Source organism: Eublepharis macularius, chromosome 13 (assembly GCF_028583425.1).
Source record: "Eublepharis macularius isolate TG4126 chromosome 13, MPM_Emac_v1.0, whole genome shotgun sequence".
In the NCBI taxonomy this organism is placed as follows: Eukaryota; Metazoa; Chordata; class Lepidosauria; order Squamata; family Eublepharidae; genus Eublepharis; species Eublepharis macularius.
The window spans coordinates 22,194,951-22,212,354 of NC_072802.1; the positions used below are offsets into that span (position 1 = coordinate 22,194,951).

Sequence of the window (17,404 nt, forward strand, 5' to 3'; positions counted from 1 at the left end):
CAGTTTATGAAATAGGATGCTGGACTCGATGGTCTGCTTTATGTTCTTATGCATACGTTTATTTCAGTCCTTTTTATCCCAGCCCATAACTACTGGTTCTGGGGAGCAGCTTACATCATTTTGTGGTATCCAAATCACCATTACATGTAAGTAAAAAAAAAATAATTTTATCAAGCGTGAACAACTGCAAGAAACAACCCACAGAAGCAGCAAAGTCAGGAGGGAGCGTGAAAACCCAGCACATACGTACAGAGGACGGAAATGGAGAAATGAGGGGTGCTCAGGGTTTTGAATGCCCGAAGGGCACCACATAAATGCCAAATATTAATGCGTTATGGCAATTACCCATCCCCATAGCATTAATCTTCTTGGATTGTTACCACGGTCTCTTGGCAACCAGTGCTAGTTGGGGAGCATTTTGCTTTGTATTTTAGTTTTCCTTCTGTGGTAACCCACAGAAGGTCATACACCCAGCTCAAGGATAGAGAGAAACTGGTAGCCAAACCCCTGTTTTCCCTTCTGTCTCCACAGCGCTGCTGTTTTCAGCAGCTGTCTGCAGGATCCAACTGCATTCTTATCCATGCCCCCTTTCCAGGTGATATATGCCCCAGTGTTGTCAGCTCCCATTGTTATAATAATAGAGTAGTAACAGTTTACTTATATACAGCCCTACTGGACAGATTAGTGGCCCACTCAGAGTGGTGAACAAAGTCAATGTTGTTATTATCCCAACAGGGCATCTGGGGCTGAGAGGAGTGGCTTACTCAAGGCCATGCACTAATCTCATGGCAGCAGTGGGATTTGAACCAGCAGAGTGCTCATTTGCAGCCCCAACCACTTAATCACTATGCCACAGCAGCTTTGGTAATCTCTGTTTAAGATTCTGCTGGAGATTCTTAGCGCTCCTTTCTGTCTTTGGCCTCTTGGCTAAGATCCAGGGCAGTGTGTGTCTTTCTGGGACCCGCGACAGTCTGTGATCTCTGACAAAGGCTAGCCAGTTCCCTCCTCTTTAAGAGTCTGTTGCCACATACACCCGATTGTTATTTTGTTTGAGGCTGAGTTGTGTGGACCTCCGGGACTCGCTGCTTGCACTTGGCTGGAGGTAACTATGCTTTCTTTCTGGCCTCCCGGGCAACCTTAGATAGCGTTAGGGGTAGCTGAGAAATGGGCATTATCTCCAATGTGCAGGTTTCTCTTTTGGCTCCGGGAACACCCTGGTGAATGTTAAGAGTTAAAGGCGAAGATTCAATTACAGCTTGTGTGGAGGCCAGCGCACTTAACAGATTAGATCGAAGGCTGCAGATCTTTAGCTAAGAAACCTTCTCTCTCCCTCCCTCTCCCTCTCTCTCTCTCTCTCTCTGGCAACCTTTGATATTGGAACGGGGAAGGGGATAAAGGCTGAGTGCAGGGAAGGAGATAAGGACCTTCCACACCAAACTTTCAAAAGCAGAGGACCTCTCCTAGCAGGTTTGTTCAAGCAAGTTTGGCTTTGGAAAAAAGCTCTTTCTCTTTTATGACTCTGGATTCATGGCTGTGGACTCAGGCAACGGCAGTTTTGGAAGACAAGCTTCCCCGGGTGGAAGAAGTACCTGTGCTTGTTTTTCTCCCTGTGCCAACTTTTAGGAATACTAAGATAGGAGAGTGAACCCTGTAGCATGTGTGGAATTGAATTTTATAGGGAGGTGTCATTTTCTCTTAAGTGGAGTTTGTTTGCTCAAGTATGAGCTCGTGTCTTCTTGCAAAGGGTTTAGAAGGCAAACAGATTTGAACGACGTTTCTTTCCTTCCCATTTCCCTCCCCCCATCTTGTATTAAAGAAGCAGGCGGGGCAAATAAGCTAAGCTAGCATCTTTTTATTAACCATATATGCAGCCAGATCTAATGTGTGCTAACCCGGAAAGAAGTCCCGCTGTGCCCAGTGAGGCTAATGCTCAGATTGCATAGGATTTTGTCCCCTTAGGCAAGCATAACAGCATGCAAGCTTTCAAGTTTCACAGAACTCTGTGTCAGACAGAATGGAGGGGAAGTCAGTATCAGGATTGAAAATAAGTAATTGGAGAATTTCCTCCCTTGCTTTCGGTTTGAAACTCCAAAGTTTGCAGGAGCCTGAAATATACAGCCTGTCTCCTACATTGTGAGAGCAATCTTACAGGTCCATTTCAGTGGGTCTTACTAACAGGAGAGTTTTCTTAGGACTGTGCTGTGTATCTCCTGCCCTCTAGGACTGGAAGGATAGTGGGAAAACACCTGTTCAGAACAACAAGAAAGTTGTTCTTACTATGGAGCTAGGGTTGTGGTGTGGGCAGCGTGTTGTACTTTGAGCCTCTGTTCAGCCGTGAAGCCTACTAGGTGGTCAGCTCTTGGCTGCCTGTCAACAGCCAGTGTGGTGTGAGAGAGCCAGTTTGCAATAAGGGGGGAGCATTTCTCAGCCTATTTATCCCAGCCCACTGGGGCTGTAAAGCCTGTGAAAATGGGTCCCAGGTTTTTGCCAGTTTGGTGTAGTGGTTAAGAGCGGCAGGACTCTAATCTGGAGAGCCGGGTTTGATTCCCAGCTCCTCTGCTTGAAGCCAGCTGGGTGACCTTGGGTCAGTTGCAGCTCTCTCTGAGCTCTCTCATCCCCACCCACCTCACAGGGTGATTGTTGTGAGGATAATAATAACACACTTTGTAAACCGCTCTGAGTGGGCATTAAGTTGTCCTGCAGGGTGGTATATAAATTAAATGTTGTGGTTGTTGTTGTTATTTATTTGTGAATGTTCTCTCCCCCCTCTCTCCCTCCCTCCCTCCCTCTCTGAGTTTAGTTGGTCATCATCCCAAGTAACTTTGGACTTGTGGGTCATCATACCAAAAAAGGCTAGGGACGACTGGTGTGTAGAGGTTAGGGTGTTGGACTAGGATCTGGGAGGCTCGGGTTTGAATCCCCACTCTGTCGTGGAAACTTGTTGTGTGCCCTTGGTCCATTCATGCTGTTTCTGCCTCACAGGATGGGTTGGTGTGAGAATAAAATGGAGGAGGGGAGAGCCATATTGTAAACTGTTGTATCCCCATTGGGTAGGAAAACAGGGTATAGATCAGAGATCATTCAGTGGTTCGGGCTCTTTGACATGCCACTGGTGGCTCTTCCATTCCCTGTTGGGGCACCTGACCCATTTTCCAGAAAAGTGGGCAAGGCCATTACCCAGTAGGGCTTGTGGTTGGCAGGTTGTTCTTACCTTGAAACAGCTGCTGCCAGAGGGACTGGAGGCTGGGTTAACTGCAGGCCTCCCCGTGCTGTAGGCTGCATGCTAGAGAGAGGAAATAAAGGGCCTACCTTTTCCCACAGCCTCTGCAGTCTTATCCCTGCACTCAGGCAGCGGTTGGCAAGAGAGCAAATTAGACACAGAACAGAGGAGAGGAAAGCCACCCCCGTGGCCATTACTCTGGGAAGCCCCCCTCCCCATAGAGAAGTGCTGACTCCGCCGTGGTGGTGAGAGACAGCTCAGTGGCGCTCTGAGGTATGCTGGTAATATAAAAGGTCATAGTTACATATTCAATACGTTTTCTGTTATTGCATGTGTGTGTTTGGTGTGCAGCATACAATCGTCACGTGCCTCTTTGGGTTGATGGAGGCATGTGAGCGTGGCTGTCCATGAGCCACAGAGTGAGTACCACGGGCCTAGATAAAATACACATCGCTGATGAATCCTCTGTCCTGCCTTATTGCACAAATGTCAGCAGTTTTCTTTCCCTCTCTCTGCAGTTCCTTAAACTGCTTTGCAGGTTTATTCCTGCCATTCCGGCACAGAGTTTCCATGAGCAGAGAAGGTCAATAGTGCAGCTTTGCAAAATGCAGCCTTGGAGATTAGACAGGCCTCTCCCCTGTGACATAAATGCCTTAGTTGCCTTCTGGCCTTGAGAAATCCCCACCTTGTTATCTGTCACTGCGGGAAGAGAGGCCGTGCTGACTTCCACAGGAACATACGAAGCTGCCGAGTCATCCCTCTGGCTCTATGTCACCTACATGGACTGGCAGTAGCTCTCCGTGCAGAGCCTGGTCTTCCGCAAGCCCTGCCGCCCGAAATCCTTCCATTGCAGATGCCAGGGACAGCACCTGGGCCCTGTTGTATGCAAAACAGGGGTGCTGCCACCAGCCATCAATGTGCTCTGCGCAAAGCCATCCACTTGGCTTGGGTTGTTTTTTTTTTAAGTCTCCGTTTAGTCAACGAGACTGAGGCCAAGCTACTGCTGAGTTTTTAAGTCTAGCAATCTTGTCTTCCTCCGGTTTTTAATTTTTTTCTGTTCTGGTTTTCATTCTGTGCATTAGATTGTCCAGTCTTTCGGAGTGGGACTTTGCGTTCTTACATGGCCTGTACAAGACGTCTACTTTTTTAGGCATTCGACAAATGACAGTGATTATTAGTTGAGCTTGGATCTGGGAGGCTTGCATTTGAATTGCACCTCTGCCTCGGGCTCATAGTGCGGCCTTGGGCAAATCACGCTCTGCCACAATTTTCCCCTTCTGAAAAAAAATGAGAATCGTAATGCATTGTCACACAGAGTTATACTGAAGATGTAAAATCAAAAAGAGTCCAGTGGCACCTTTAAGACTAACCAACTTTATTGTAGCATAAATAAACTTTATTGTAGCATAACAATAAAGTTGGTTAGTCTTAAAGGTGCTACTGGACTCTTTTTGATTTTGCTACTACAGACTAACACGGCTAACTCCTCTGGATACTGAAGGTGAACATCATATAGATATACTGAAGATTAAAAGTGCTCATTTAGCAATAAGTGATACTCTGCCAGGTCATTCAACTTTTGTTGCTTCCTCAGTCCAGAAGGCCTTTTATCTGCTATGTGTTCCACACCTGAGGATTAACTGATACATCCCTTTGTGTAAAATCCCTTCTGAAAGCAACCTGAGTTTATTGTTATAATCATTTTCCCTTTAAGCCCCACCTAACCCATTTGAGAATTTCCCATTCACAAAACTATTTCTATTTGTTGCTATACATACTATCCTATTATGTAATTTCTGCATTGTTTATGTGCCTGTGTTAATACTTACGCTTTGATTCAATTTTGTTCCAGATTTTTCCTTGGTTTTAATTTCTGCAATCTTAATCCTATTACATTACTTGTTGGATGCCATATCCTGTAATTTCCTCCCTGCATAAGAACAAGTCAGTTGCTGCTATCTGTAACTTGGCTTCTGGCAAAAAGATTGCCGTGTGCAATGCATGCCTTGGTTGCCTGGCTCAAGGAGGCTGTTTTTGTGCAGGCAAAAGTTCTAAAAAGCCGTGGCACAGTTCTGTTTCCTATCCAGACATGCCTGGTCCATCACTGCCTCAAATGGCAAATCTCTCGATCGCAGTTTTGTTTAATGGCATACTAGATGTTGGCCTTTGCTTTCGGTTCTGAGCAATGACTGTGTTTTAAAGGTTCTTCTTCTTGACACTCAGGTATACATCATAGCAGATTCAGTCTATTGAATTCCTTTGCATGTGAAAACAGCATAAATTCCTTTTGGTAGCATGTGTGGCATCATTTGGTGGCACCCGATCTCTGCAGGGTGGTTGCCGCTTGTTAATGTGCAGCCAGCAGCTGGTCTTCCATGGGGTTCTCTAATGGGTGCCTCATAACAGAAATGTGTCCGTGTGACGTAATGTTTAGGAAGAGAGTGAGAAAGAGCTCGCCACTGGCTCGGGGGTTCTCCCAGAATCTCCGGGTCTAGACAGCCTCAATTAAGCATCTCTTGCTCAGAATGCCTACTTTGGATGCACGTCTTAGCCCGAGGCATCTTTTCTATTGCGGCAGTCACGTACAGCTCCTAGCACATGGGGGTTGTTAAGATTGCAGCGTTTGTTGTGCCTGCTGGAAATTGTCACATGTGTCAGTGACATCTGCCTCCCTTTCACAGAATGTGGGGCCGTCAGCTGCTGCGTCTGTTCTCTGGCTCTCGTTGCCCGCCAAAGAAAACTTCCAAGTGCCATCCTTCATGGCAACTTAGCTTCAAGCACATTCTCCCGAGTTCAGTCCGTCAGCATCACACAGCTCCGGAATCGTTAAACTGTGCCTGGCATCTGAACAGCGATCATTTAGGTAAGTTGCATGGGAAAGAGAAACGGTTGGGAAACTTCAATTGATACAGAATGCTGCTGCTAGATTTGTTGACTGGTTTATGCCAGAATGATCATGTTGCACCTGTGAGCCAGCAGCTTATACCAGTGACGGTATATGTTGCAAGAGTTTCAGTTTTAACTTGATTTGCGTTGATTTCCGTGTTTTGATGGTAAATGTTTATATTTTGTAAGCCACTTTGGGCATTGTGGAAAAGCATGATATTAACGTTTAAAATAAACTAGGAACCTGGAAGGATCAGAAAATGGTGGGAGCTGGGGAGGTCAGACCCACTGTGATGGATTAAGCCAAGGGTCCATCTAGTCCAGCATCTGTTTCCCTCAGTGGCCCACCAGGCGCCTCTGGGGAAAAGGTTACCAACCTCCAGGTGAGGCCTGGAGATCTCCCAGAATTGCAGCACTGCTGCTGCTGATGATGATGATAATAACTGATCTTCTAGACAGATTAGTGCCCCACTCGGATCATTGAACAAAGGCAGCATTATGGTGATCAATTCCCCTGGAGAAAATGGTGGCTTTGGAGGGTGGACTCTGTGGCATACCCTGCTGAGATCCCTCTCTTCCCCAAACCCCGCTCTCCCCAGACATCACCGCCCCAAATCTCCAGAGATTTCCAAACCCAGAGCTGTCAATCTTCTCCAGGAAGCCCAGAAGCAGAGCATAAAAGCATTGGCCTTCTCCTGCTGTGGCTGTCTGATAGCCAAGATTTTGATTGGTCCTTCTTAAAACATCTCTGTCTTGCTCAGCATGTCTAGTGTAGCAAATGGCACGAAGCATTCTTTCTTCTGTTACTGCCATGTACAGCCCGTAGCACTTGAAGCAGGGGAGAGATGGCACAGCAAGGGGGTGCAGGAGGCAATGTGGGGGGAGGCGAAGGTGGGATTTCTTTCACATCACGCTCTTGGTGTGTGTAATTCCAAAAGGGTAGTCCTGTTTGTCTGTTGCCGAAAAAAGGGACAAGAGCATTGCGGTTCTGCAAAGACAAACTCCTTTTTTTCCCCAGCCTGAGCTTTCATGGACTAGACACACTTATTCAGATATTCTATGCAGATCCTCATTTATGCAGCAGGGTATGAAAAAAGGCCCAGAGGGATCAAAGGAGTATGAAAGACAGGAAGTACAAGCTGAAATGTAATTATGTACAATTTAAATTTAATGAAGAAAAATGCAGAGACCATTCACTGGCCAGGGCTTGAACAGAGATTTGGGCTTTCTCACTCATAGGTGTTAACTGATTTAGCATGGTTAATGAGTGGTCTTTGTAAGTCTTTGTAAATCTTTGTAAGTCTTTGTACTTTTCTTGGACTCTAGTCCACAAATACATATGCTGGTATAAAATGCTATTAGTGTTTAAGGTGCCACCAGACTTATTCATAAGTTGTGTTTGTATATGGGTGTGCAAAAAAACCAAAATTGATACTGCTATTGATGTCACTGCTATTCTAAGGTGCTGCTGCTTGGCACCTCTGTGCAGGAGTAACATTATTGGTTGTTGAATAGGCTGAGAAAGGAGTGGAGTGCGGTTCTTCCCTGCTGAAAAGTACAAAATATCAGGAAGGTGCCTAGTTAGGTGCCAGAGGAGCACACACAGCAGTGTCTTCCAGCTCGCACACAGACAGAGTTTTTCAGCTTGCAACCACCTTCTTGTTTGGTATTTGATCGCCTGACATGTCACCTTCCCAGAGTTGAAGTTCGGGGACACCCTCATGCGCTTTGACTACGTCTGGCTGCGTGATCACTGCCGCTCTGCATCCTGCTACAACACCAAGACCAACCAGCGTAGCCTTGATACGGCCAGCGTGGATTTGTGCATCAGGCCAAAGACCGTTCGGGTGGATGACACCACGCTCTTTCTCACCTGTGAGTTTTTGGTAGGGCATCATTTGGTCCCAGATGCTGGGGGAGGGAAGGAGTGTATCCTTTTAAGAAACGTACAGCTATTTTTTTAAAAATCTGTGGTCTTTGGCTCAGACAGTATAAGGGGGAAGAATAAAGGCTCTTTTTGCCTTCCTCCTTAGAGTGGAAATATGTGGGCTGTTCCCACTTAAGATTTCGATACTGAAGCAGTGTGGATCAGGTGAGAGGCACAGGTCATGCCCCTTAACTGCCTCTGGTCTGGGAATAGGTTTGCCAGTTGACCCAAGAAGTCCCTTTCAGCTTGGCTTGGGGGGGCAGGGGTTTGCACCCTGTTAGCAAGTCAAGGGCCAAGGCCAGTCTCAATCCTTCAAGGCTGCGGTTTGTTTGTTTTTAAAGCTGCGTACCATAACTCAGCCATATCTTTTGGGCTCCATCCGTGATCCTGCTCCAAGCCCTGGCCTTTGAGCCAGAAGCACTGCTTAAGACATGGCTACTCTTCTTTGCAAACCTCAGGCCTGAACACAAAGTGGTTTGAAAACATCTTGCTATTGCACACAGAACATCCTCATATTGCACCCAGAACATAGAATTTTTGCTGCTTATATTAATTTTGTTAATTGCAATTCTTGCTGTGATGTGAGACATTGTGAACAATTAAGTAGGAAGACCACGGTTTTTTTATATGTATGTGTTGTCAAGTCCCAACCGATTTATGGCCACCCCAATGCGGGCCTTTCAAGGCAAGCAGGAAGCAGAGGGGGTTTGCCACTGCCTTCCTCTGCAGAGTCTTCCTTGGTGATCTCCCATCCAAGTACTGACCCTGCTTCACTTCTGACATCTGACAAGATTGGGCTATACCATCCCACCTTCCCTTAAATATTTTTTAACAGTGGTAAAATATACACAACTTATGCTTATCAGTCACAAGGACTGGTGCTTTCTAATAGTAAAATGTGCATCCCAAATCAGAACAACTCGAAAGCACAAACCATAGACAAAATCTCAGACGAGGGGCCACTTCTTTCTCCGGAGGGAAAAAACGATTCTAGCAAATCCGTGCTTATTTCTAAATCTTTGCCAAAAGAAGCAGCCCGTCTGCGTTCCTTTCAGTAGGAACTTGTGTCCCAGCATCTAAGGAACCGGTTTTGTTTTCATCAGAAGTGGAATCTATATTTTAAAAAGGATAGGAATTTAGGGTTGTGGTAGAGAGTCAATGGTATGGATGTTGAATAAAATAGAAAAGCAATTTCTCCCTCTCATTCCTCCTTTTGTCTCCTTTTTTTTTCTTTTTTCACCTTTGCACCAAAGAAAGCCAAACATGTACAGAACTTGATAGGTCAGGGAATATTTCGTGGTCGTTATATTGCTACAAACATGCTGTCTAGAGTGTTCTTGGGGGGGAAAGCACAAAGAACATTCTAAGCCTGACATCCCTTTAGAACAAAATGATCAAGAAATGTACCTGGAACTATGGCAGCCCTTTTGCCTGCTGCACCTAACAGCTGCATATGGCTTTACTTGTGAGTAAACTGCAAGGACTCTGAGCCCTGTCTTTAGGTTGATAGGCAACGTCCATGCGCATTACAACCCACCGTTGCCTGTCTGGTTTTGTCTTGCCAAAGGGCCAGATGGCCACGTAACCAGGTATGGGCTGGAGTGGCTGCTGAAGAACAGCTTCGAGGGGCAGAAACAGCAGGTCATGCAGCCCCGCCTCCTCTGGAACGCACAGATCTACCAGGAAGCCCAGGTGCCTTCTGTGGACTGCCAGAGTTTCCTGGAAACCAACGAGGGCCTGAAGGAGTTCTTACAGAACTTCCTCCTCTACGGGATCGCCTTTGTGGAAAATGTTCCCCCAACCAAAGAAGACACTGAGATCTTGGCAGAGAGAATCAGCTTGATCAGGTAACCTGCCGTCTGGTGTCTCAATGAGGAATGCCTTACCTTGAAGCAGAAAACAAAAAGGCGTCGTCTGTTCAAAAAGCATATATTTTGTTTTGATATTTGTACTCTGCTTATCTCGCCAATGGGAGCCAAAACAGCTTACAACATCGTAAGAGTTCCAGGTTCGAAACCTCTCTCTGCCATAAATGCTCACTGGGTGATCAGTTGCACACTCTCAGCCTAATCTGCCTCACTGGGTTGTTGTAAGGATAAAATGGAGGAGAGGAGAACAATGTAAGCTGCTTTGGGTCCCCGTTGGGAAGAAAGGCAGGATATGAATGAGGTAAATAAATTGTTCTCCCCTTCTGTATTTTATCCTCTCAATGACAGCCCTGTGAGGTAGATTACTCAGAGAGAGAGAAGACCAAGGTCACTCAATGAGCTTCAAACAGGGACTGGAACCTGTGTCTCCCAGATCCTAATCCAGCAACACTAACCATTACATCACACTCTGTGGGGCCAAAGCATTGCTATATAAACTCTTGTAAGTTCCAGTAGGAGCATAATGTCCTAAAGCCTGCAGCTTCTGCCATTCTCACTTTTCCCTTCTCTCGGTAATGCTCGGGTGACAGTCCCATAACCTTGTGGTACGTTCAACCTTCCCCATGAACTTCCGTGTCCTGGTGACTTTCACAGCTTGACCAGGGCCACTGCCTGTTTGAGAATCTAGAGAAGACGAAGAGTAAAAGGCTTTGCATATAGTATAAGGCAGCTTCCGGGCTGCCTTCTGGGCTGGCATTTCCTTCCTTGCACTAGAAAATGGCATTAGGCCACGATGTCTAATGTGCAGAGATGTGTTGACATTGCACAGACTTGAAGAAAATCTTTTTTAAAAAAACAAAATCTCTTTTCCTGGGAGCAGCTAGAAAAGAGCAAGCAACCAGGAGTGACTTCTTTAAATCAGGCTGGGAATGCTTCACTTTTCAACAGGCGCAGGATTTCCTGTTTTGACTGAAAGGTTAGGAGGGCAGCCTTGGTCCTGGGAGACTAGAAGTTCAAAACGAAGCTCTGGGCTCCAGAGGAATAGTGCAGAGCAAGGTTCTCCTTCCGATTAAAATGAAATTGCTGCGCTGACCTTGGCTTACCCTTGAGGATTAGGAAGAAAAGGATCGGCACCGGTTTCCTGTCCTCTCCTTCCCACTGTCTCCCCAGCTCAGAGACTGAAGGGCACAAATAGATTCCAGGCAGCGCCTCTGGCATGGGAACTTCTAGTCTTTAGCACGGCTCTGCCAGATCATTTTTCCTTTCACTCCTTCCCACCCTTGGTTTGTCAAGGCCTGGTTTATTTTTTTTCCTTTTTCTGTGTTCCTTCTTGATTTCTGTCAAACCCATCCCAGTTTTTAAATAAAATATTTTTACTCTTGCAAGATTGTCATGGACATACCGGATGAGACTTGGTGTTTTTAACTTCAGAAGAGCCGGGCCAAACTATGCCTGATGCTGGCGATACGTGATCGGGATACCTGAGGTTAATGTTAAAAAGCAGCCCCAGGGACAAAGATGGCTTTGGATGAGGGCCGCATAGCAGAGGGGGTTAACGCCCCCCCCCAGACGCACACACTCACCACTCTGTTTCTCCACTAGAAATCAAACACAAATGCATAATAATAATAACAACATTTAATTTATGTACCACCCTTCAGGACAACTTAACACTCACTCAGAGCGGTTTACAAATTGTGTTATTATTATCCCCACAACAGTCACCCTGTGAGGTGGGTGGGGCTGAGAGAGCTCTGAGAAGCTGTGACTGACTCAAGGTCACCCAGCTGGCTTCAAGTGGAGGAGTGGGGAATCAAACCTGGATTTCCAGATTCAAGTCCCACTGCTCCTAACCACTACACCGAAATACATCTCAGTCTGCTGTTAATGTCGTGCTTACTTTTTTAACTACTGTGGTTAATAGCTGTTTAGAATGAGGTAGGGGAGGGGGCCACAAGGAGAGGAAGGTGTTATGGTTTGCTGGGTATTTTATAACCTTTTTAAACCTTTGGACCTTCGATTCAGTTCCTCCTTATGTCACCTTAAACTTATACCTCATGAGGGCTCTGGTCCCAACCATCACTCTTTTAGGTAAAGGTGAAGGTAGTCCCTACGCAAGCACTGAATCATTACTGACCCATGGGGGGGACGTCGCATCATGACATTTTCTTGGCAGACTTTTTACCGGGTGGTTTGCCATTGCCTTCCCCAATCATCTACAAAACTTATTTACAGAAGGGATTTTTAAAAATCCATTCTGTTACCTCTGCAGCACTCATTTAAATTGGACCCCACTGCAGCTTCCATTTAAATTTTAAAAAGGCCCAAACACCATCCAGCCTCATAACTTGCAGTTCGCTCTCAGCAACTTCACATTCCAAGATCACAATTCTTTCTTGGGAGAAAATCCTGTTGAGCTCTGGGGGACTTATGAGTGGAATATGGTTACCAACTTCAAGGTGGGGCCTGGAGTAGGGGTGTACAATCTGGGATTCGTGAACCGGCAAAACAGCGAGATCACATTAAAGGATTCTGGATCGGATCAGAGGAGCCAAAGCGTGATGAGATTGATAGTTCGGTTACAGAAAGAACAGGCAACCAGCGGAGCAGCAGAGAGCACAAAGTGGAGGCAGGCTTCATAGCGCACAAGTTGGAAGGAGGCAAACCTCAGCAGTGGCAGGAGAGCAGCATGAGGCGGGCGGGGCACAGAGCAGCAGCCAGCTAGCGAGAGGGAAGCAGTCCTTGCACTGCAGCAGGAGAACAGTGCAAGGATGACAAGTGACAGGAGGGCAGCAGGCACAGTGAATTCCCATCCCACCCTTCCACCCCAGCCCAAGCTCCACTGGCCACCTTTTAAAAACTGCAGCTCCAGCAAGCCTCCCTCCCTTGCTTCCATAAGGATTCGTTGCATAGGGGTTCTCTAGTTTGACATTGGGATTCTCTGGTTTGACATTGGGATTCTCTGGTTTGACATTGGGATTCTCTGGTTTGACATTAGTTTCCTTGCTTCACTTTGGTTCTGTTGGGCTTTGTTGGTTCAGTTTGCATAGGAACGGGACATGCATTTGGCACTGGCTTTTGGCCAGAGGTTGCCTTTCTTAAGATTCTCCTTTGTCTGGAAAGCCTTGGAAATGTTTCCCCTGTAGGAAACAATGGAGCGTGTCTGGAGGGCGGGGGAGCTTGTTCAGATCCCCATAGAATTGGATCCCTGGATCCAGTCTTCCTGAAATTTGTGTGTGGGGGGGGTGGAGATCTTAAATGGACAGAAAGGAGTGGATGCCCATCAAATTTGGTGGAATTGTCTTGAAAAATGCAGACACAAACTCACCCCTAGATAGCTTTCTCCATAGGGAATAATGGCTGGCTAAATTGGGGATTCTCTAATCTGATTAGAGAATCTGACCCAGATTTCAGGAATATCATTTTTTTTTTGCTTTTTTTTAATTTTTATTTTTATTTAATTTTATAACATGAACAACAGCAAAAAAACAAAAACTAAGTCAATTGTGTCATTGATAAAGGAATATCCTTTTTTATGGTATCCCTGAAACCTAGATCCAGATCACCCAAATTTTATTTTGGTGCACCCCTTTAGCCTGGAGTTCTGCTAGAATTACAGCTGATCTCCAGACTACAGAGATCAGTCGCCTTAGAGGGAATGGCAGCTTTGGAAGGTGGACTTGATTGTATGCCATAGAGTCCACTCTCTGAAGCTATGGTAGACCATACAGCCTAGGAGAAACTGAAGTCCTAGAATTATATCACATCTCTACTGAACTCCGTGTTCCAAACTCAGCCCTCTCCAGGCACTGCCCCAGATCTCCAGGAATTTGGCAACCTCAATGGGACTGTCCCCCAATTTAAAAAAATCATAGTGAATTAAATTTAGTTAATTAAATCTGCATATGAATAAAATGATACCACTGGAGGAGGGGAAGCCTACTTGGCTTAGCTTTAGTCAGTCCACATTCATGTTTGAGTATCCTCCATCCTAGGAAGAGGCATTCCTTTTGTGGAAGCAGAACAACATGAGTTTAGTGCCTCAGAACATGACGCTACATGCCCTTGTAATTTCAGTACGTTCCTCAAATAATCAAGAACTTCAGATTGATTTAAGACAATGTCCTCAAATAATCAAGTGGCAGATTTTTTTTCATCGACAAATCTAACCGACTAATCAGTTCACAATGAATATAAATGTTTTTTTCAGATGGAACGTGGTGGAACGGAGTTCCGGCACCTCTTGAAAATGGTCGCATGGCCTGTGGCTCCGCCCCCTGATCTCCAGACAGAGGGGAGTTTAGAATGCCCTCTGCGCCGCGGCGTGGAGGTCAATCTAAACTCCCCTCTGTCTGGAGATCAGGGGGCGGGGCCACTGGCCATGTGACCATTTTCACCCAAGGGCAATTTAAACTTTTAAAAACTCCCCCCTTGTTGCAGCTGACCCAAAGTGACGTCATTGTGCAGTCCTGAGTTCCACCACTGAGTTCCGCCACCTCTTTCCCCAGAAAAAAAGCCCTGAATGTAGCCCTGCTGTATCAGACCAGTGGTCCAGCTAGTCCGGCATGCTGTCTCATACAATGGCCAACGGTTACTGTGGAAGGCCAACAACAGGGCATAGCAGCTGAGGCCTTCTCCTGATGTTGCCTCCTGGAACTGGTTTTTTGCCTAGATCTAGCCTGGAGTAACTCTGCATAGAATTGCACTGTATATTTTGCAGTTCTTCTTGTGAGTAAACACTCCCGAGACCAGACTGCACAGGTACTTCCAAGGTCACTTGCTCATGGAGCGTTCATTTGAATGGTCACCACAGTAGCCTCACACCTCAGGTGATGCTCTGAATCTACCCAGAGAGCCCTCAATTTACTATGTAACACTGGGGTAGGGGGGTGATTGTGCTGAGGGCCGCAGCCGCTGCTATCTCTCTCCTTTTCTAGGGAGACTATCTATGGCAGGATGTGGTACTTCACTTCGGACTTCTCCCGGGGAGACACAGCCTACACCAAGCTGGCTTTGGACCGCCACACAGACACTACCTACTTCCAGGAGCCCTGCGGGTACGTGCCAGTTGCAGATGAGGAGTGGGGGAAAGACCGGTGCCACTGCAGCAGGCGTTGATCCTTCTTGTGTGAGCATGTTGTGAAAAGTTAACAGTAAATAGTGAACATGATATTATAAGGTTCCATGTTTTCCAAAAAAAAGAATGCTTGAAGAATTTTACAGATAATATCATAATATCTTCTGAGGAAGTGAGCCGTGATTCACCAAAGCTCGTATCCTACCACAAATTTTGTTAATCTTATAGGTGCTTCTGGACTCTTGGTCTTTTCTACTGCTACAGACCTACTAACATGGCTATCTATTTTGAAATATCGCATTCACAGGCTAGTCTGATCTCATCAGACCTCGGAAGCTAAGTAGGGTTGGCCCTGGTTAGTACTTAGATGGCAGATCACCAAGGAAGTCCAGGGTCGAGACATGGAGTCAGGCAATGGCAAACCACCTTTGAATGTCTCTTGCCTTGGAAGCCCTATTTGGGCGGGGCGGGGGGGGTGGCTCACCATAGTTAGCTGTGACTTGACAGCACTTTCCACACACACAACTCATAATAATGCATGAAAAAACTACCTTAAAATTAATTGATTTAAAAATTGTTAAAGGCCAGTAAAAAGCAAGTAAAAATGAAGTGCTATATTGTTATAGGTGTTGCTTGATAATAGAAAGCTTAGCTAGTTAACCACATCATTTTAGTTGACCGGTCAGTTTGTTATATCCCCACAAATTAGCATATGGGAAAGTATAGAATCCATGAAGTGAAACAGCATGTCCCCTTTGATTTTCAGCAAGCCTCTTAGAAGGGCTGTATCTGCCTGTGGATGAAGGGGGAAAAATACCCTGTGAGGGGCACTGAGGTTCTCTGGTTCCTGAGATTTCAATCAAGCATGACGGTCAAATTTACCTATATTTTATTTATTGCAATTATTTATATCCTGCCTCTTGGCCTATGTATTTAAAATAAACAGAACATAAAATCAAGTGTTTCTATTACCTTTAGGATCTTTATATGGCACAAACATTTCCCATAACTTTTAAGTATAGCACAATACACTTAGCCCTTGAACACGGTGTGGCAATTCTCGGCCTTCCAGCTTAGATCCACTCCCTTTCAGGGAGACTTGTAACTTTGGATCCTCTGCATCATAAATATTCTTCCATAATCTCATCCAAAATAAATGTTTTTAAGGCCTGGAAATAGTTTTATAGTGATATTCAAGCAGGCTGAAACTGCTCAGAAATTAACACAGATTACAAAACTGCAGATTCTTCTGTATTTGAGACCTCTGTAGCTAATGACTAGTTTTTAACTTTATATAATGGGATAAGGAAAATATTAAGCCTCTGACACTGATCATCAGGGTGCGGCAGTTTAGTTCCTGATATTGTTCTGAAATCCAGAATTAGTCAAAAGCTGGAAGGAATCATCATGGAATAGAATGTTCTATCATCTTATCTCTACTTTCATAACATGTACAACTGATTGCTGATAGGCTAGACCAATAGACCATATAACCAATCAGGGCTGCTATTACGGCAAGCACAGAGGAATAGACTGACTTTCTCATCTTTCTCTTCCTTTCAGTCCTCTACATTACCAGCTTCAACCTCTTCAGCGTTCCCTGCAGTTAATATCCACTTTTCTCCTTGCCCCTCCTCAGCATCCAGGTGTTCCATTGTCTCCGGCATGAAGGGACAGGTGGTCGGACACTGCTGGTAGATGGCTTCTACGCAGCAGAGCAAGTGCGGCAGCAAGCACCTGATGACTTCGAGCTCCTCACCAAAGTGCCACTGAAACACGAGTATATTGAGAATGTCGGGGGTTGCCACAACCACATGATCGGGGTGGGGCCCGTCTTGAATGTCTACCCTTGGAACAACGAGCTGTACCTGATCAGGTGAGGCCGCTGCTGTCATTCCTAGCCTGTTGCATTGGCGCTGAAACAGGGATGGCCAACTGGCTCTCCAGGTCTGGCTTCCTTAGCTGTTTTCCCTGGTCCCTGGCAGTCCTGTCAAATTTGATGCTGCAGTCCATCCATGGAAATCATTAGAGGCTGCAGGTCTTCTCAGCTCTCTCCTCCCCAACTCTGGGAAACTTTATTCTCAGGGTTGCAAGACCTGAGTGGAATAAAAGCCACAGGTCAGGAGGCTGCAGCCAGGAGAGGGAAGGGGGTAAAATCACTCCCTCCTGCCTCTTGCACCAGCAGAGCTCTGCTGACAAAAGAAGCAGAAGGGAGCGAATTTGCCCACTTCCCAACTAGCCTGTACTCCATGCAATCCAGCAACCCCAGGAATGAACTTACCCAGGGTCAGATAATGGCTACTAGGTAGAGGGGAGATCTAAAGAGATCAAGGATCCTTGGATTGGATCCAACCCAAACGTGTTCAAGATCTACTCGGCATGGTGACTGTCATGCCTCTCTGTCTCTTGGATTTAGTACATCAGGT

At 45.9% G+C, this 17,404-nt stretch overlaps 1 protein-coding gene across 5 annotated transcripts in view; it reads left to right on the forward strand.

Moving 5' to 3' along the window:
• The window catches only part of TMLHE (trimethyllysine hydroxylase, epsilon), a 32,818-nt gene that overhangs the window by 10,087 nt on the left and 5,327 nt on the right, over positions 1–17,404 (forward strand). For 2 of the 5 annotated variants that reach the window (XM_054996525.1, XM_054996528.1), the window contains exons 2-6: positions 5,902–6,083; positions 7,805–7,981; positions 9,601–9,880; positions 14,839–14,958; positions 16,618–16,854. In XM_054996525.1, coding sequence (XP_054852500.1) covers positions 5,903–6,083; positions 7,805–7,981; positions 9,601–9,880; positions 14,839–14,958; positions 16,618–16,854 — 995 coding nt within the window. In that variant the 5' untranslated portion in view covers position 5,902. Of the gene's footprint in view, positions 1–1,050; positions 1,103–1,409; positions 1,468–3,438; positions 3,494–5,901; positions 6,084–7,804; positions 7,982–9,600; positions 9,881–14,838; positions 14,959–16,617; positions 16,855–17,404 lie in introns of those variants that run through there. The other 3 variants (XM_054996526.1, XM_054996524.1, XM_054996527.1) reach the window with 3 other exon arrangements.